At 39.6% G+C, this 20027-nt stretch overlaps 1 protein-coding gene across 10 annotated transcripts in view; it reads right to left on the reverse strand.

Moving 5' to 3' along the window:
• DNM3 (dynamin 3) overlaps positions 1–20027 on the reverse strand; it is a 171942-nt gene that overhangs the window by 52284 nt on the left and 99631 nt on the right. For all 10 annotated transcript variants that reach the window (XR_003543275.2, XM_027734882.2, XM_027734883.2 and 7 more), the window contains 2 exons: positions 15170–15279; positions 3695–3806 (listed from right to left, as the gene is read on the reverse strand). Coding sequence is in view for 9 of the 10 variants with exons in the window: in XM_027734882.2 (XP_027590683.1) it covers positions 3695–3806; positions 15170–15279 (222 nt within the window). In the remaining variant the exon portion in view is untranslated. The remainder of the gene's footprint in view (positions 1–3694; positions 3807–15169; positions 15280–20027) is intronic.

The following is a 20027-nucleotide window of genomic DNA, read 5'->3' on the forward strand; positions in this document are numbered from 1 at the left end:
GGACATTTGCAAGGGATTCAAAACATTCAAAATGTTTTCCTCTCCACACAAACATTCTGATCCCACTTTTGCTTCCTTCAGTGTCAGTCAGAACAGCGCCTGGGAAGTCAGTGGACACTAATATGAGAAAGAAGAAAACGAGGCCTGAAGTGATCTAGGGATGGGATGGAAGCCAGAGGGATTTTCGTGTGTTGGTAATACTGAGCTTCCAGTACGCAAAGCAACCCACTAAACATGTCTGCTGAGCCCTGCATGACAGCCACTCCCTACAACTTGCCAATGAATGGAAAGTTTCATGATCCAAAGCTTTTTTAAAATGCAAATATTGAATTTTTAGATTAGTAATAAAAATAAGGAGGAGATGGCATTATGGGAGGGGGGAAGGAGGAATGGACAGTGCTAGCAAGGTAGAGCGTGCAGAGCAAGTTACGACAAACATCTGTGCTATTATTTTAGTTTAATTGTGAGTTTTGCCATGAGCTGGCATGAACAGTGTATATTTTACAGTGGGAAGCCAGCCAAAATAAACACCAGCCTACGGTTGAGAAATAGAGTCTGGAAAGGTTAGTCACAAAGTTGTAGTCATTTAAAAAAAAAAAAAAAGAAGAAAAAAAAAAGGAGAGTTTTGGATGCATCAGTCCAGAAAGCCTGCAGTAAAGTCAGCTGGTAAATGGATATCCTGTTTCAAAGTGAATTGGCCACAGTGTGATTTATATCAAGAAAGCTGACTTGCATATGGGTTGGAAAAATAAAAACACTGATTCATTGCTATCCGGGTGGCTGTCAAAGCCCACGTCCTGACAAAAGTAAATCGACTGTGGCAAGGAGAGGTGACTTGGCAAACTGCAAAAGAATTCAGGGGCTCATGGAGCAACACTAAGGGGTGATCAGAGATAGTCAGCAAGAGAGTGAATATATGAACATAAGTGTGCATCGCCACGTGCACAGGCCAGGGAAGGCAGGCAAAATTAAGCAACGAAAAGGAGCAAAGGGGTGATATATGTCCTTTAATATATTAATGAGATTTGTTTAGGCAAAAATAAAAATTATACATCTACAAGCCTGGACTTAGCTTACAGGATTAAACTAGCAGCTGAGACATCGTATTAGTGGCAGCAAGTACTGAGCCCCATTACTACTGCAATCAATGCAGTACTACTAAAAAAAAAAAACAACAAAAAACAGCAGAAAAATGAATATTCTTAGTTGAGAGATTTGCCCTTGCTGAGAATTTAGAACAAAACTCTCTAATTCAGTGACAAATTCCTACTTTTCTTGCCACTGCAGAAGGAACCCAGCTAGGGGCAATGGCTGTGGGTTTTACACCAGGTCCTTGCGGACGAGCAGCAGAGCTGCCAATGAAAGCATCCAGCTCCACTTTCCCGTTCCCGGCTGCGCACACGCTCCGGCAGCTCCAGGGAGCAGGCCAGCCCACGCTGCAGTGCTCCAGCTCCACAGCAATACCCATCTATTTTTCATTTCTAAGCAGCAATTTTTCTACTGCTGGTGCCAAAGCCTCGGATACTCAGAAGTTCCCAGCTGTGCCTCGCACACGAGAGCGAGCGAGAAGGTCAGTCTGGGAAGGGGCTTGGGCACCTCTTTGCCTTTTTACCTCCGGGATCACAAAGCTGTGGGGAAGCACTGGAGTAAAAAGTTGCTGCCATTTCCTGGCAGTCTCTCATACTTAAAAACACAGCCTCTAAATCTTCGAAGGCGAATAAAAGACTGAGGGTTGTCTTTAAGCCTTTTCTGTATTGTCAGAGGAAGGTGTGAACCTGAGAAGCACGCATAGGACTTGAATGAAACGCTGCTCATTTTTATTTAGGTTCCACTGGAGCTTCTAGGGTACCTGGGGCCTTTTAGATTCTGCTTTGCAAAATTCAAAACCCTAACAGCAGACTCACAGTCCACATTTGGACCTCTAGTCCTGTAGGAATAAAGCTCTGGAAGACTAGAGTAGCACTGAGCATCTCTCCTGAACAGCTTGATAGACTACTGAGTGAATTCCAAACTACAGGGGTTTGGAACAATAATATTCACTCTTTTTATAACGTAAAGATAATTCCAGCTCAAAGGAGAACTTTATTTTGACTTCTTTCTACTTCTGTCTTTCAAGGAAGTCTCTCATCTTGCATCTAAGACTCCTTTGACAGACCAACTTTAAACAAAACCAAGAATTCTTTGTAAACATATTTTGAATACCAAGTATTTTTAGGGGAAAGGGAGAGACAGGAAGACAGAAGAGAAGTTTAGAAATCCAACTAGTCTGTCTTATTTAAGGATAAAGTAACAAATATATGAATTATGATACAACCATCACAGAATACAAGATTAAACCAGAGGCAGCAACAGGCTTTATGACGTCATCATTAAAACTTGAGTAAGAAAAAACCAAAACAATACAATATTTTGTTCCTAGTAATTAATTAGGTAACTTCTCACAACCAATCCTTGAAAAATTACTCCTGATAGTCTTAGGTAGGAACCAATCTACTGGAACAGGTAACATACTGAAAAGTCAGCAATTTTTAAAAATTTTTTTAAAGGTCTCAGATACCTGGTAGGTCTCCTGCTAAATGAGTATTTTCACTGCTCCTTAAAAAAAAAAAATCTATCATCATCATAATCACTGTTTATTTCTATAATAATTGGAAAATCCAGCAGTTCAAGGATTTCTTATTTATCTTCTGATGGTACCCATGAGACCTGGTATGAAGAGAGGAAGCTGAGGCTTGTTTGCTTAAATAGCAGCAGGAGGAGATGCAGACAGAATTGTACTGGAAGCCATGCAGGCATCACAAGTATAAAGGAAATATGAGGAAGAGAAAGATGAACAGAGAAGACAGCAGAAGACCCTGAACACAAGGGACCATGGAAAACAACCAGGAAAAAGGACAAATTCAATCAGAATCAAAGCATCGTTTCTCCGAAATCTTCCACTGAAGGAATCCAGCAGAGCAGCAGCCTGACAGCAGAAAGGTGAACTGTGCAATAGAGAAACTCCAAAAGCTCCAATGACAAGATTTTCCTGTTAGTCAGCCTTCCCTCTGGATATATCTCCTCAAACCTTCACTTGATGTAAAGCATCAAGAAATCTAGGTCCAAAAAATATGAAATGGTAGCTGGACATGTTCCATTTCCCAACTTTCTGTCATTTCTGGTGAATTAATAGAGGCTTTTTTACTGTATCCTGTTCAATTTGCTTCACATGATGATTAGCTGAGTAAAACAGCCCTTGGAAAGGTTTAGCATGTGTTTCATACACAAAAAGCATGCAGCAAATCAGTAAAATAAATATACATGATTGCCTGGAATGCTTCTGTCAGTTCTGTAATACAGAGCTTGGGGGAATAAACTCTTCAAAGCACATCTTTACCTCTAGAAAACATTAATAGAAACAATGAAGCTCAGGAAACCCCAAATTGCTCAACGCTTTTACTACACAGATCCAATGAAAAACATGTTGGAAGGTTTGGTTTGTGGTTGCTTTTTTTTCCCTGCATTGAGGTTTGACGCACAAATTGATCTTAAAATATTTCATTATGAATATTTCGCAACTGCCACAGACCAGTGCAATGAAAAGGCTGCCCTTTCTTGAGATATCTGCAGACATGGTGTTTTCCCAGATGATACAATTGTGTTTTCTGACTCAAACAGAGCAGCTACTGGCAAACTAGTGAGCTGTTTAACTTACTGAGGATTTATCAGGATAGACACCGGCTCGTAGCAGAGATGCCTTCCAGCTATCCACCTCCTCTTGGGAGTCACAGGCTAGCTCAAGGAAACGGTAATCCTTGTAAACATTCCTAGAACAAAGAGCACCACATTGTAAAACTAGCATTTTACTACTCTGTATCATGCACACAGCATTTTAAATTAAAAATCCTTCGGGATCAGAAATTACTTGGTAATTGTTTTGGACAGCAGAGTTTATGAGACAGGTGCTTGTTTAATAATTACATGGAATACTTCAAAATATCTTAGAACACTACAGCACAGCTCTGGAAATAATAATCATCTAAAAGCACCATGAAACTACTTAAAATCAATTTTCCTGCTTTTGCCAAAGCAGAGCATTTTTAGGGAAAAAAGGCTGTTGTGATGCAAAGGACAAACACATTAGACATGCCAAAATAACTGCACAGCTTGTGACAGATTGTTGCTGTAACCAATAAATACCAAAATAATTACTGATACAACTTGTTCCCATGTTAAGTCCTTTGAGTGCATTATGTGCCCTTTTTAGCTTTTGGACATCATTAGTAAAAGAGAGGGAAAAAAAAGTAATGATAATCAGATATTTTAAACAAACAAAACAAACCTCTGATGTCCGTCATCGTAGTAAGAAAATTGGGACACATTTAAATAATACCTCTTGCAGGTAATTCAGATAATGAGATAAATACAAGGAATCACTTAATGGAAGAAAAGAGAAAAGAGGAAAAATACGTATATAGCAAGGTGGTACTTGAAAATTCTCCAATAAACAGAACAGATTTTCCCCTTACGGTTTAGCCATTAGTTTCTGAATTCAAATTCTATACACAGACCTGATCACCGTAAATTTGTCAGCCAGCAGTCTTTTTAGGAAAGGCTACAAGCTTAGCTGACAAAGGTTAGGAAACCACATTCTGCTGGATCTTAAAAGTTGCACAAGAGTCAACCTTCCATTAAAACCAGACTGTTTTCTTCCCTTAGCAAACTATGGAGGAGGGGGTTGATGGAGATCACTCTCAAAGACAGCAATGACAAGGGGATGCAACTACAGAGGTCATTTTTGCCACATATTTTGAGGGGCAAAGAAACTGAATACGCATAGAACCAGAAAATAAAACTATTATTGTCACTGCCTAGACAAATTTCTTTAGCATTTGGGGACTGGTGGGATTTCACTGTCACACTGCTGGAACGCAACCGAGTTGATGTAATTCCCACTCACAGAAGTGCTTCTCCCTTACCAACAATGTCACCAGGCAGCTCGTAGCCTTGCTTTTTAGAGGGAGTTTCAGGAAACAGATAAAAAAAGTGTAATTGAATCTGAGCATGAACCAGCCATGACACCTAATCATTAAATTATCAGCCATGAAACCACAGTACGGCAGCCAGAGCACACCCACCTCTGAAGAGAGAGACATCAGGTATTTTTAGCAGGCTTATAAATTGCATTCAAAACTGCAAAACAATAAAGGACATACTCAGATTTCCATATGTTGGTGATGTAATTCTCACCAATTTCAATGGCTAACTCTGAGCAGTCAGCACCAGGCTTGCACTACTCCCTTCAAGAATCCAGACTGGAGATGTCACCGGAGCAGGTTTCAGTGCTGGTCAGAGGAGCACACCCGCACTTCCTTCCCAGAGAAAACAGCCCACAAGGTCACAGAGAGACATTAAAGGGTCAGATCCCACAGTTTAGGCAAAACCACTGACTGTATGAACGACTGAAAGCTCTATGGATTTTTTTTTATTGATTAAGAAATTTAAAATTAATCCTTTTTCTTCCCTGACTCCGAAAGTACTAATCCTGCCTTAATGCAAATAATAGCCTTGATGACCTCCTCAAATGTCATTACCTTAAACTGATGACAAAACACCCAAATTTTATTCAATTTGCAATATTGTGAAACTCTGAGTCAACATTTGCTGAACAATACAAAGAACTCAATTAAAAAAAAAAAAAGAGAGAAGCATAATGAAATTGCCAGAAAAGAAAATGCTTTAATTTATTGTTAGGAGAAGCTTGTACTGAGATAAGCTTTTTGGCTAAGTTAACGAAGCAGCTATAACTTTGAAAAAATAGGAAGCTGAAATGGTGAAATGGTACTCTCAGAAAAGATGACTAAAAATAACAATAGAGCAAATAAAGGCTGTAAAACATAGTGATAGGGAAGTTCCAAAAACACTTATCTGCAAGAGCAAAACAACATGACACCAGCTTGTAAAAACATTGTTTCAGGACTGTCATGTCATATATTATACTTTTTGGCATTTTGTGACTTGCTACAACAAGCGTAGCTGTACGAGCAGGGATTTTAGGCAACCGCTTGGTACAGGAGGAGCTGACAGTCCTGCATTCCTGCCTCTGTATCAAGACTTTTCCTAGGTCTAGAGACACCTCATGGCCAAGCAGCTGATGCCTCCAGCTGTCTAAGGCCCTTCTCCCTGTAGTATCTGAGAGCTCCACAACTTTAGTGGAGCTAATTCTACTCCACTGCCACAGGCACGACTTTCAGCACACGAGAGGAACCGAGGGGTGCACGCCCTGAGCCAGAACTCATAGGAATCTTACAGTAAGGGATGCTTGCCTCTCTTAGTAGCTTCCTTGCTACTAGACTTCCTCTGCCATTCTTTCTTCCAGAAAGGCTGATAGGCACAGGAACTTTTCAAATGAAAAAAAAAAAGCCAAAGTAACTTCTGAAAAAAGTGTGTCCTTTTTCTGTTACCAGTGGAATCTTACAAAAACATATTAACATGTTTTACTCATTAGGAATCCACTGGCATCTCATGGAAAGCTGTAAAAACGTTCTTGAAAACAATTCAGATTTTCTGTTTTCTTCTCTCTCCCACTTCTTCAAATTGCTGAAGATATCAGCACAGAAACAGTTACTACTCAGTCCTCACCTACCTACTCCATATGGAATACTGTGAAGTCATGTTCTCATTGTCATCTCTATAGCAGCTAAATGGGATGTTATACATCAAAGAGAATGATAGAACACAGGATACCAGAAACCAAAAGGATGAGCTCTCAACAATACAAATCTTATTGATATTTATAACCTAAGGGACTTCAGAAACAAAACAGATACAATAAATGGGAACATGCCTAGAAGTATTATTTCTGTGTAATATTTCCCTTGAATATTTAACATTTTTTAAATGTGAACACAGAAATGGGAAAACTGTGCAAAGTTATATGCATATACCACATCGACCTACCACTTCCTCCTGTAGAGTCTCACCATTGTAATTTTATATCATGCATAACACATGAAAATATATCTATAGGGGTACTATTGGAAACCAACATAATATTGCAATTTTCCAGAGCGAAAAATACAAAAGGTTACCATTTGTTATCTGCAGATTTTATTATAGTCTAGATAAATAAACCTCAACTTGGCACTGCATTCCAGAAAAAATACAACACAATTGCTTATGGAGATGAACAGACAGTTGGGCTAAAAGCATCAATTCCAATTCCAGAACGGTTCCACAGTCAGTACACGCCTTCTCTTGGCCAAGCCCATTACTTCAAAGCCCAGCAGACCCCCAGCTGTAACTTTGCTTACCCTACAACTTCTTCACTTTACTAACACCTTGGTTTCCAGTAGACTGAATTCCTTTCCCCCACATGTTTCATGGCCTTGCAGAAAGGACCTTTACATTGTCCATAGGTATTTCTTTAACTCCTCCTATCACAAAAGAATCCTAACAGGACAGGAATAAGGTATTTGAAAGTGCACAAGAGGAAACAGAGAAATACAAGATAAGTTTGAAGACTGAGCCCAGCTGCAAGTGACTGTTCCACCAGTCCTGAAGCCTGGGCTGTCAGCACTGCACAGGAAAGACTTGATTGCCTATAAACCAGCAGACCTATACAATCTAGGACCAATAAGTGAATGACACACAACTGAAAATCACAAAGAGAGAACTTTCTAGTTGCCACAGTGGAGGCAATTCCAGTGGGTTTCCCTCTACAGTGGTTGCACATCAGAACTGCTGCTCTCTGAGCACACACCACGGCTAGACATCAAGATGGATTGTATCTCTTGTAATTTCTTACTACTAAGATAAGGTTAAACAGTTATCTCCAACAAACCTGCAAAGATTTTAAGGGCAACCACTGCAGGCACATTACAAACCCAGTTGACACGTGTGCACATATATTAATTCATATCCACATATTAACCATACGCATAGACAGCTTTTAGATTGCATTGGATCTGCAACATTTCAATAGACAGAGATGTAGTGTGTGTGCATTAAATTTCCTTTTATAGAGAGAAAATACAAACCAAGATTAATTGAAAAAGGTATTTATTCTTGCCAATACGGGGGGAGACAGAATAGCCATTACACAGCAAAGATACTGGTGATTTTTTTCAGAATTGAGCCTATAAACTACTTTAATCCTCCAAAGAACACAAATCTACATTTAACTTCAGCAGTTGCACTGACACAAGTGAAGTTACTCACAGACTAAAAGATAAAGGAATATATATTCTTTTTACAGGGATTACAAAAAGCTGTGCTTATCTCAAATTATTTATTTGGGAGCATCTGATCTTTTTATTAGGATGGAAGCAGATTTGAAATCAACATTAGAAATCTAGAATCAAATGCAAATTGGCCCAATTTTATTCCATGAAAAACACAAAAAAATCAATTCTTAGGTATTTCTTATTTGATTGAAATTGAAATAATACAGAATATGGGTTTCATAAATAGTCACCTCAAATGAAAAAAGGAGAAAATAACAGAATCTAGATACTCCAACTATCAGCAAAGATAACCTTAGATGAAACTGTATGTTCTCTACTTATTCAATCTGCAACTCCACTTTGCACACTCTGCTTATTCAACCTTAGTCTACCATTTTAGACACCAATAATTTCACAATGGCTGGTTTGAATATATGCACTATTTTTCAAATAGAAAAGATCTACTAGAAGTTCTGTAAATCATATACTTTGAAGAAACAAAAATGGCCATCTGCTCTGAGTTAACAGCAATGACTAACATTTTCTATCAAGGCGTACCATTTCAGATCACTCCAGTGTGAATGCTAATTAAAATTAATTACATGTGTCTCTGAAGATCTTTTTTTCGTAATATCCTGAAAAGCCAATGAGACAATCTCTGAGACAATGCCATGAAATTAACATTTAAGGAGTTTGCCACCTAACTCATGTGAGTGCTCTCCCAAAAGTATAAGGATCTTTTCAAGTTCATGTACCCAAAACACACACAAACCCGCACGATTTTAAGGTGAAAATGAACAGAAGATATGCTGATCAGTATATAGACAAGCCTTGGCAATGAAGTATCTCAAGTCCTATATGTAACCCAGAACAGAAATGCAGCCAAAACTAACATCACATAGGCCAAAATCCGCAGTAGTAACAGTGACTGACACTAAAATATTCCATAACTCCCCGGAGAAGAAGGTTTGATGCCTTTCGTGGCGAGGAATGGAAGCCTGTTTGGGAAGCTGCCTTGGGGCCACACAGACACAAAAGCTGCCCACAGCTGTCAGTCCCTCCTCACACATGGAGGGAGCTCAGCTCCTGCTCCAGTGCTGCCCTTTGCTGGATGGGGCAGTGGGACCCAGACCTCGCTGAGTTACTGTCAGCAGGGAAGGTGAAGCTGTGCTGGGTCAGGGTCAGATTCACCATCCACGGCTTAGCCCACGCTTACAACACCCACGTGTCTGGAAGGCACCACTTCCGTTTCAGATCCCACACAATCACTTGGGGAATTTTCTTCAAGTACAGTGTAACTTCTATATTTAAGGTATGGGTTTGGCACTGCATCTTCCTTTCTCCAAGAACCCCTTTTTGCTCAGTAATACCAGTTTTAAAGCTCAATACCTGCACCACCTATCCACCACACAATCCTTTATTTGTCATGCAAAGAACACTTGTCAATAATGGCAAAAAGAAATATTCCAGAAAAAAAAAGACCCAACCTTTTTCTTTTTTTTTCTTTTCTTTTTTTGTTTTCTTTTCTTTTTTTTTTTCTTTTTTTTAATGGAATGGACTTGAGGGGATAAAGGCTAGCTATTCCTTGGGTTTGTATATTTTTCTTGTTCTTAAATATTGTACTCTCCAGCATCTTAGAACTTTGTTTAGAAATGTTAGCAGCTTTTTTGCTGGATTAAGTTTGTGGGGCTTTTTAATTAAACAGATTCTCTTTCTTCCATTTCGAACAGAGAGGGCTCTGAATAGCTTACAGTCCAGCTCTTCCTGGGGCTTAGCTTTCTGAGTAATTCAAAAACAGTAACTAAACATACATCTCATTTTAGGCTTTATCCTTTAGCCTGGCTTCTATCCAACACCTCCTCTGACCCGGTCTCCTTTCACTAGTTGCCTTTATTTTGGCTCTTGCCCAATTTCCCTTATATATGGATAGCAGTTAACCAGTTGCTGTCCATAACAAGAAATCCAGGATTTAAAGCTTTAGTGCATTTGGAGTTCCAGAGACAATTTCTGCTCCATCCCCTTCTAGAACAACACTCAGCCAACAACATGCACCCAAAATATAGTCCTCCCTTTCTCTTAGCAAACACAATGTACTTTCCTGGGTCTTGTTAGATGATGCAGTTTCTTGTGCAATATGATTCCTGACAGAGTGTACTCAGGAGTTAGTAGCTAAAACTCATCATCTGGCAGTTCTATTTTCAGTCCTATTGTGTGCCCTCAGAACTGCCTTTTGATCACTCTCCTCTGGACATTCATCTGTTTGTCACATTAAGGATCTGTTTCTACACAGAGTCTGTCCCAGACAGTCAGCTCTCGAGCAGGGGTGGTAGGTTTTTTTCCCACTGCTTTATGACTAGTGAGGGGCATTTAGCTCTCAGGAACCTACTCTTGAGAGGGCAGAAAGGAACAGCTCCGTGCTTTGCATCTGCTCCTCACACCCCCCTACCACAGAGGTAAAAGAAAGCAACACCTTTACTCCATTTCATCTGAATCCTGGCTGGGCGGGAAAGTGAAAAACAGGGAGAGCTGGGGGGATCTTCCTCTGCAAGGAAGGGTGAATTTCACACACCAGCTTCACTTCTTTGGCTCCAAGGGAAGGAATGATTCTGAAGAGGAACAGAGAAAAATCAGGGACTCTCCACCAGGTGACTCTTCTTCATTGGAGGGTTGCTACTCCCAGTATTGGTAGGAAAGGCTTGAAAATTCACCAACTCGACAAACTCTTCAGCCAACTACCATTTATAACCATAAAAATCTTTACCTAGTAGAATCTCTTCTCCCATAAAAGAGAAAGAATTCATCTCTCCAGAGCTGGAGAAGAGGTGGAAAGGAAGCTTTTTCTCTGCTTGCAGCAAATGAAGACAGTTTTGCTTTTTTTAACTCATCATCTTTGCTTTACTGAAAAGGGAAGTAGTATTTAGATGGGGTTGTAATACAGTAATACAATTTATTAACAAATAAATCAGCATAAAAGTGCAACTACTCTACTGCACCAACAAGAGATTACTTTAGGGAAACCGAGAATCTAGAAAAATAGTGCCATGTGGATCCTGTAGTCAGCAGGGCAAGATCATGAGAATAATGACTGCTTGCCCTTCTTAATTAGGGAGAGATGGAACCGTTGCATAGATCTTAAAGGGAGGCACATTTAAGACTACAGTTCCTGTCCTGGGTTACAGTACTCAGTTAACAGAAAAAGCAGCAATCGCTGAATAATTTTTACAGGAAATACATGGGAAATAGACAAAGCATTTGGAATGAAATCCTATAAGGAAAGTAAACTTTCTGGAATGGGTAGAATTTGTTTTGTTCGTTCTTGAACTCTGCACGAGAGTCTTATACACTCATCAATGAGGACATCACAGGTTAATGTGCTGACTGTGAGTAGAAACACTGAGAAAATCCTCCCTCCTCCATTTTTAGCTCTGCCTAAGAAAGTCCATCAGTGGCTACCCCTACACAGCTCCACATTATGTTCTACAGCAGTAATGCAAACCTTCTTTTTTTCCCTATAGTTTAATTATTTTCAAATACTTTTAATGTGTTTGATCTCTTTTCCAGCCTAAAAAAAAAAAACTTGCCAGAAGTTTATTGTGTAGGAGAAAAGATGGTTAACACAAAATAGCACTCTCTTGACAGCTTTAAGTTTAGACACACATTGCTTGAACCCACAGCTCAACTTCAGCTGCTTAAAGGCAGACTCGTGTAGAGGGACATGGCCAAAAATTACCCAGGAATCACAGGGCACTCACTCTACTTTACTTTGTTTTTGTATCTAGCACTTCTAAGGTAAGTAAACGAGAGGAATCCATCTGCAAAGGTCTTCCATAGTTTAAGTAGACAGGCTACTCAAAAACTTTAAACATATTAATTATTTTTGCTGAAAAACAAACCTAACCTCCTGTTCTTTAACTAATGCTGTATCTGTTTCAGGCCAAGAGCTTTCCTTTTCCGTCTCACTTTTTTTTTTTTTTAGGTTTAATTAGAAAGTAACAGGAAAATAATTTAATTATTTCACAACACAGCCTTTTCATAAACACACAATTATTATGTTCATTTCATGAGAATTTATCTTCACTGTGAAATCAATCGTCACAGTCTCCATTTACTCTACATTACCCAGTCACATTTGATTCCTGTCAGAGAACTGTTGACTTCTGCAGTAAATCAAAATGACAGATACTGTTAAGTTTCCTTCTGCATCTATCCCCAGGTCTCAGCTAACTCAAGATGGTTTTTCCTTCTATGCAGTGAAAGGAGTATTTTCCTGGTAACTATATTTTAGAGCTGGAAAGGTTTTCATAAATGGAAAAAATGCAGTGCATAATCCAGGAAACTATTGAAATGTACGGTATCAGAAACATATGGCAAATACCTATGCAGTGAGGGGCTGGGAATGAAAAAGAGAACAAGCTTATTAAAATTCTTCTCCTAAAGGGATTTTACTTGGAAATTAAAATAACTTAATTGAACATTAAGAAAGTTTGCACAGTCAAGGAAAAAAAATGCTGCAAATTATGGGGGGGGGGAGATATACAGAATAATCTCCATGCCATCATGGAAGCTGGAACAGATGATTTTGCCTTTGTTCTTTAACAATCTACATCTTTAATAGCAAAATGGTTCCATAACCAGAACTCTCAGTGGGCAAACTCTGAAAGCTGATTTCTTTCTCAGTTGCTAAGGTTTTTTTAATTAAAAAAACAACCACTCCACCACCCCCCAACAAAAAAACCCCAATCAGAAAATACATTGCTTTTTTACATGAATTTTGAAAGGCAAACCAAATTCACATACACGCCCCCATCAGAAACCAGGAATCGACAAGTCACCATAAAATAAAACAACAAGGCTCCTTATTTCAACATATCTTTATCAATTCCCTGTTTCAGTTTCCCTAAGAATCTGGGATAGGGGAGAGAGTCTCTACTCGAGAACCAATATTCCTGCTTCTACTGACACATCTATGAATTGAGGAGACAGTGGAAAGTAATACTAATCTTGTTTTGACCAATGTGAGCCAGCAGGCAGAGTTCTAGAAATATCAAAAATCAGCTGGTTTACAGTAACAGCGAAATTGTTGTTGTAACTGGAATTCAATAAATATTTCTTCAAAAACAACTTCTGCCTCCTTTCAAGCTGGAAGACTGTCTCCATGAACTGCCTCTCCTAAGGCAAAGGTATTTTGTCATCATACTGCTGTGCTGTCATGTCTTAACATGCCCATGAAGATGTAAGGATGTTTTTAGAGCAGCTTGCAGAGGCTGCTACTCCAAGCCCAAAGGGGCAGGGTTATTGCAGACATGGCAAACATTTTAGACATCTGATTTTGAAATCCTTGCTGTCCAGTGTGTATAAAGATCAAGTGAAAATGTGAATGTCCAGCTATATAACACCCAAATAAATCCCAAACTTGCCAATGGAAATGCATGCTTCTCTTGGATTTTCACAGCAGTTCAATGATTAATATTTAAGACAACGACAATATTCAAAGCCATTAGCCAAATCAAAGGAGAAACAATGAGCTAAAATTAACAAATTTCTCATGGAAGGAACTTAATATGTACAACTGATATCAGGCCACCAGGGCAGTTACCTTTCTTGACTGACGTGTGTGCAACACCAGGATGATTCACATGTCTCTACAGCAGAATCAGAATCACATGCATTTCTAGCATCTGAAAATCATGTATGTTTTTTAAAAACATAACAAGTTTTTCAGAGCTTTTTTCTGTGCTTCAGAAATGCAAGTGGTCAAGTGTTTGAAATCTTATTCCCAGCTAGTATGTGTGTGACATACTTTCAAAGGGCATCTCCCGGCAGACCATGTCCCCATCCAGGCTGGCTGAGGTGTCAGCAGACACAGGCAGCGCCTCCATGGGTAGTTCAAAGCCAGACTCACATTGCACCCTTACATTTCTGGGGCCAGCAGAAACCTAAAAGCCCAGAAACCACATGCTTTGCTTTTGCTTTGCAGGAGGGAGGGGCATTTCTTGCTTCTGAAAGTTCTGGCCACTATTTCTAGCCAGTTCAGGAGCAACAACAGCTGGCTCTGCAGGGACATCCAGCCCTCATCATCTCGAACACCTGAAGGTATTGCCAAGCTTTAGTGATGTGAGGGAGAAGCAGGTGTGAAGGGACATAGCAGAAGAGAAGAGGAAAACAAGACATCTATCCATGCTACCCCTACGTTTCACTTTACCTATTTTCCTGCAAAAGAACTTAGCGAAAATGTCCCTTATCTGCAAAAATGCAATTCCACTGAGACAGCTACACATGCAACTCTCCTCCTCAGTAAAACAAAAAAATTTACAGGTCACTTGCACATCTTTTGTCACGTTACCTTGCCTTATTTGTGCACAGCAACCTGAATTGGCTGTGCATGAGGAGCAGGCTCCCATAGGGCATCCACACTACTTAAATCAGAGGATGAAGTCTGAAAGGAAAAGTGCAGGGCAAAAACTACAAAACCAAAGATTCTATTAATTGGAGAAGTGGAGGAATCTGGTTCACTCTCCATTCAGCAGTGTTTAAACCCAAACAAACAATCAAGTGACTCCCAAGATTAAAGACAGGCAAGATTTTCCACTGGAGAAAGTGAAAAGCAATGATGCTTTTGTGATTTACTCCAGCTGAATCTGGTCACAAGGTACAGAAGTCATGAATGTTTTGGTAAGCCTAGGTGATTGCCAAAGAAAACAAAAATAGGATCAGGAGATGATTATTCAGCCATACGGAAGAACGACATGACTCATCATGGACTTGTTTCCCCCCACGAGTGGCTGGGAGGACACTAACCTTTCATCCCATGGTTATGCAACAGCAAAGAAGCAGATAAATCAGGAATATCGAGCTGCTTGTGTATTCAACATGGTGGAAATACCAGAACTGCTCTTATAGTTATTAAAATGCTCAGCTAGATAATAATTTTATAGAAGTATCTCCAGAATAGCACATTTTCTCACCTCTGCTCCGTGTTAAACAATGCAAAGATATGTTTGCTCGACATGAAGCTCTTTTCAACATCTCGCACTTTCAAGTTGTCCAAAGGAAGCATGTATTTCTTCTCTTTCTCCTAGAAAAGAATAGATTAAAACAATATGTGAGAAGTCTCAAAAAAAGCCTGATCTCAGCAAGCTCTGTTTAATTGGTAATGACCTTGGTACATTTGCTATTATAAGGAAATACCCAAAATTTAAATGTCTGCTTATCTTTCACAGACATACCTGCAAGAGAAATGAAACCTTAATTTCAGTTCTGTTTTTTCACTGGCCCTTTTAAAACATTTCTTATTACAAAAATTCCACATCAAACACATAAGCATCTACATTTATTATTCTTCATTCCTCTGAATTCTAAAAAGGAAAGGGTCAGACTTTACTAAAGTGTGTCTGATCAATGAAAAACTCTTCTACCATGCCTGCATAGCAACTGGAGTAACCAGTAACATAAAATCAATCTCTACCTTGAATTACTCTTATTAATTATTTAGGGTGGCATTTGATGAGCCAACCAGTAAATTTTCATTCCTTCACTGAAAAATAAAAACCCCATACAAATCAATCAAAATCATACTATTATATGTATGATTTTATATGTAAGGTTTTATATGTATCATCTAAAAACAAGATCAGACCCTAATGTAACCATCTTATTTCTCCAAATAGGAATGATCTACTAACTCTTGCTGTAGCCAACTCCTTGGGCAGTTTCATCACAACCCTCATTTACGGCACAATCGCTGTAATTTCACCTTTTCTAAGTTCCTTCCTTCCTGTCACTCCCAAGTAAGGACTAGTAACACTCCTGAGCTAATGAATCATGTAAGAACAAAAAAGCCCTCAGATTATTAGCTGTTTCCATTATGGTAAACTTCCTTGAAGTCCTTGCACTGATGGATAAACCAAAGCAAACTCCTCCATTTTGCTTTGCCAACGCACCTGATGCTAAATAGAAGTGATCCAAAGACAAGAGAGGTGACATTTGCACCCTCACTACCCTCATTCTGGTCTTGCACATCACAGTAACATTGCAGACAAGGGTACAGTTTAACAGCTTTTAAAAGCCACTAAAGTGCTGTTAAGGCTGGTGCCATTACCATGGCAGCCATGGAGTGGGGAGAGGCTTTATGCCCTGGAATTTGTGCTGTGGATACTAAATGGAGTTCCTGTGAATTTGGCTACCCGATGGCTCTACAGAATTTCAGTAACTCACCAAAGCTGGAGACGTTTGGATTCCTTTACATTCCCTTATCTGCCATCATGAAGCAATGCTGACTCGTCCTTCCCAGCCACCAGCAGAGCCAGCTGTAAAGTCCAGCACCACTGCCCTTGCTGGAGTACTCTGGACTGGGATATCCCTTTTGGGGCTTGGCTCGAGTAAGAACTATGCATGGGATTATGGTTTATTGTCTGCCACAAAACAGGACAAAGGGACAATCCAAACTAGGATTTGTTCGTCTCAATACATGTTTCCCAGAAGAAATACACTGGAGTCACTTCCAGTGCACAGAACTGGAAGGAGGCCTCACTAGGCTGTGTGTTCTGGGAGGGCAGATGCAATTCAACTTGGCTAAGCTTCAGCAGATTGCAAAACTAAACTGGATGAGAAAGGCCTTAAGAGTGAAACTATAAAAATACAGTGACATGTCCAATAACAGCTCACTTTCCTAGACAGCCTCATACCAGGCCTCAGTAGAGGAAAAAGCATATTTCAAAAGCCTGGAAAAGCATGGCTTCTACTGTCTTGTTTTCTGAATCCAAAAGTTATCAAATTCAGTATATAACACAAAAAGTATCTGATGGATTTTCGAACTACCTCTGGCTTAGCCGTCCTAGAAATTATTGCTCACAAAAGCTCACACATACGTATATTCCTCACCCTCTCATCTAACAATAACTGCCACGAAGGAGTCTAGTTCTGTGCCACTCTACAGCTGCTTATCAGAGTTCAGATCTATATTCTACTTCCAGGGAATATATGGTCTCTGAAGCTTGGGGGCTGTCCCTGAAAGGACACTGCACTGTCATCCATTCAGTGAGTATTACCACTGAGATAAATAAAACTAAGTAAAGTAAACTCATAACTTACCAATAAAAAATAAATAATAGCAAAAGACGCTAAATAAAGAACTTGCAGATCAGATATTTATGTATGAAGATTAGAAGTACACTGCCTTCTAATACTGATTTTTATTGACATGATTTTGCTGTTATTAACTTATGTCCTAAATAGTGTTGACAGCATTTTAGCTTTGCTGCCTTGACAAAGTGACAAACACTTGAAAAATATTCTAGTATATAAATTCATATATTAAACTTTGTATTATAAGGAAATATGTTTTTTCAGTTGAAAGCTGGACTGCATGGCAATGTAAGTTACTTTGTATTCTATTTCAAAAATTTAAGAGAAGTTATATACAAAAAGTACTTTTTCGCCAGAAATATTCCATTTGGGCTGATTTATTCCATCAGAACTAAGAAAAAAAAATCTAGATAAGCTTAATTTTTTGCTTTTAAACTTACCTTTCAGTATCACAGAATATGCTTATAATGATTTACTATTCGATTACAAAAAATTCAAGAAGTTTCTGATGAAGTGTTTGTTCTGACAGACATTATTTACTGGCAAACCAAGCAATCACGGATGAATAAAAATAGAAACTGATGAAAAAACTATACCAAGAATCTGATTGTCTAAACAAAAGTTCCACAAGCAAGAAAGTTATATAAATGTTTGATGCCAAACTGTGAGAAAGTGTTTCTTCTGCAGCCACCAGGAAAAAGGAAATGCCTACTGAAGGCTAAGAAGTGGTTGGTATTTATTTACATGGCCTCCTACCCACATGCTGAGACAGGGCAGTTTCCAAGAAAAGGAAATCATAGGGTGCCTGTGCTGGAGGCAAACAGAGACAGCATGTCACATATGAGAGATCAGAGCTAAATACTGCCTAATTCCAGGAGAAAGGTATTACTGTGACATTAAAGTGTGGCAGCAAAACTCATTGCAATTTTTTTGCGCCCCTCCCCTCACCCCAAATGGGGGAAAATATACGTAAATGGAGAACGAGCTAATTCAACAGCAGATGAGCCCAACAACATTTCAGCCTAAGCTTAATTAATACTATGTTGTGGTAGGGCAAAAAAAGCTTCAGCCAGGACTATCTGTGCATGTTTCCCCTCCTAAGAGGCTGACAGGGTAAGAAACAGGGAATGTATGAAGCCTGGAAGGAATGGGGCTAGGCACACTTCTATGAGTGACTACATGCACATAACTGTGGGTCCAGTTTGTCCCACTCAGCATTTGTTCTTTTTTATTTATAGATTTTTATTTTTATAATGGGGTAGAGAACTTAAGCGTGACATGAGGGGAAAAACCAGCACATGCTGATCCCACGTAGAGACTTTGCCTCTCTTTTTCCAGAGTAGAGGAGAAGAAGGAAAAAGTGGGAGGCAGCATGGCCCATTCTTGTTCCTGTGACATGAAAAAAAAATTCCCCGTACTCCACCTTAGAAAAACAAACTAACCTGCTGGCCTGGGGAGCCTTCCCACCCTGGAGACGATGTTTTCACCACCCCTGGGCCTAAGTAGCACTCACATCCTTAATGGACTAGTTCTGCTCTCCGACAGGCAAGTAAGCTGCCAGGAACTGACAGCATGATGTAAATATGCCATATTACAACTGCCCCTTCCTTCTGCAGTGTTTAAATGTACTAAAAATAAATACTCCTGAAGTCCAAAATGGCACATGGGATACAAAAAATACAAGAGCAGCTCCCCTTCCCCCAGCAGGGACTCAGCCAGCACTTCCAGGCTAATGAACTCCATTGCGTTTTCAGCCAGGGGCAGAAACCGCTTCAAAAATTATTCTCTGCTTTTGGAACTTTTAGGCTCAGTCAGAACACCAGAAAAAAAAAACCTTGGACACAATGTCAGCTAACTTTGCTTCAAAAAAAAGAGATTGTTAAATTACTTCAACTTCTTCCAGTTATCAAAGGTGATTGTCATTTTTCTTTGTCACTTCAGGATGGTTACAGTGCAGCACCAGCCAGAGGACAGACTCTACTCCCCAAGAAAACTACAGGAAAGTTCGTGCAGGACAATTTAAACACACGATATTCAGATTCTGAAAGGCAGGTCTGAGCCCGTGTTGGCCTAATAACACTTTCAGTTACATCAAGGAGAATTGGGCTGGTTTGCTCACCACTTCCTAACTTTTTAGAACACCAGCTTCCACATGGAGGGCCATGACACCAACCAAAACCTGTCTATGGGGACTGTGGGGACCACAAGTTCCAAAAAATCAAGCTCCCAACTGAAAGAGGAAGCCATACTGGAATAGTTGGCACAAATAAAAACTGTAATACTTGGCACAGCAGGATTCATTCTCTGCATCATTTGTACTCAAAGTACAAACACCAAGAGTATTTACCATGCACTGACAGCAAATGTAGGTATCCACAAAAGGCCTCTGCCATTAGTATGAGGCATTAATGAGCCAAAAGAACGAACTGCTTTAAAATCATAAACTGAAGAAGGACAGCTTTCAAATAAAGCTTGGGAACAGCAGAGAAAAAGGCTGGCATTTCTGCCTCTGAACTAGATTTCCAGACCAGCACTGTACTACTCTCTATATTTGTTTGCACATTAATAGATTGGGGCTAATACTTACCTGACAATGCATTTTAGTGCCCTGATTGCAGGACACCTTAACGATGCCCTGCCATCAGTAGCTGCTGGCTCGACCTTGTTTCTGCCAGCAGCTACTGATGGCAGGGCATTGTTAAGGTATTCTGCAACCAGGGCTCTAAAATGTGTAGGTGG

The sequence above is a fragment of the Pipra filicauda genome, unplaced genomic scaffold (genome assembly GCF_003945595.2).
Source record: "Pipra filicauda isolate LSUMZ 115617 unplaced genomic scaffold, ASM394559v2 scaffold396_size653610_pilon, whole genome shotgun sequence".
Classification (NCBI taxonomy): domain Eukaryota; kingdom Metazoa; phylum Chordata; class Aves; order Passeriformes; family Pipridae; genus Pipra; species Pipra filicauda.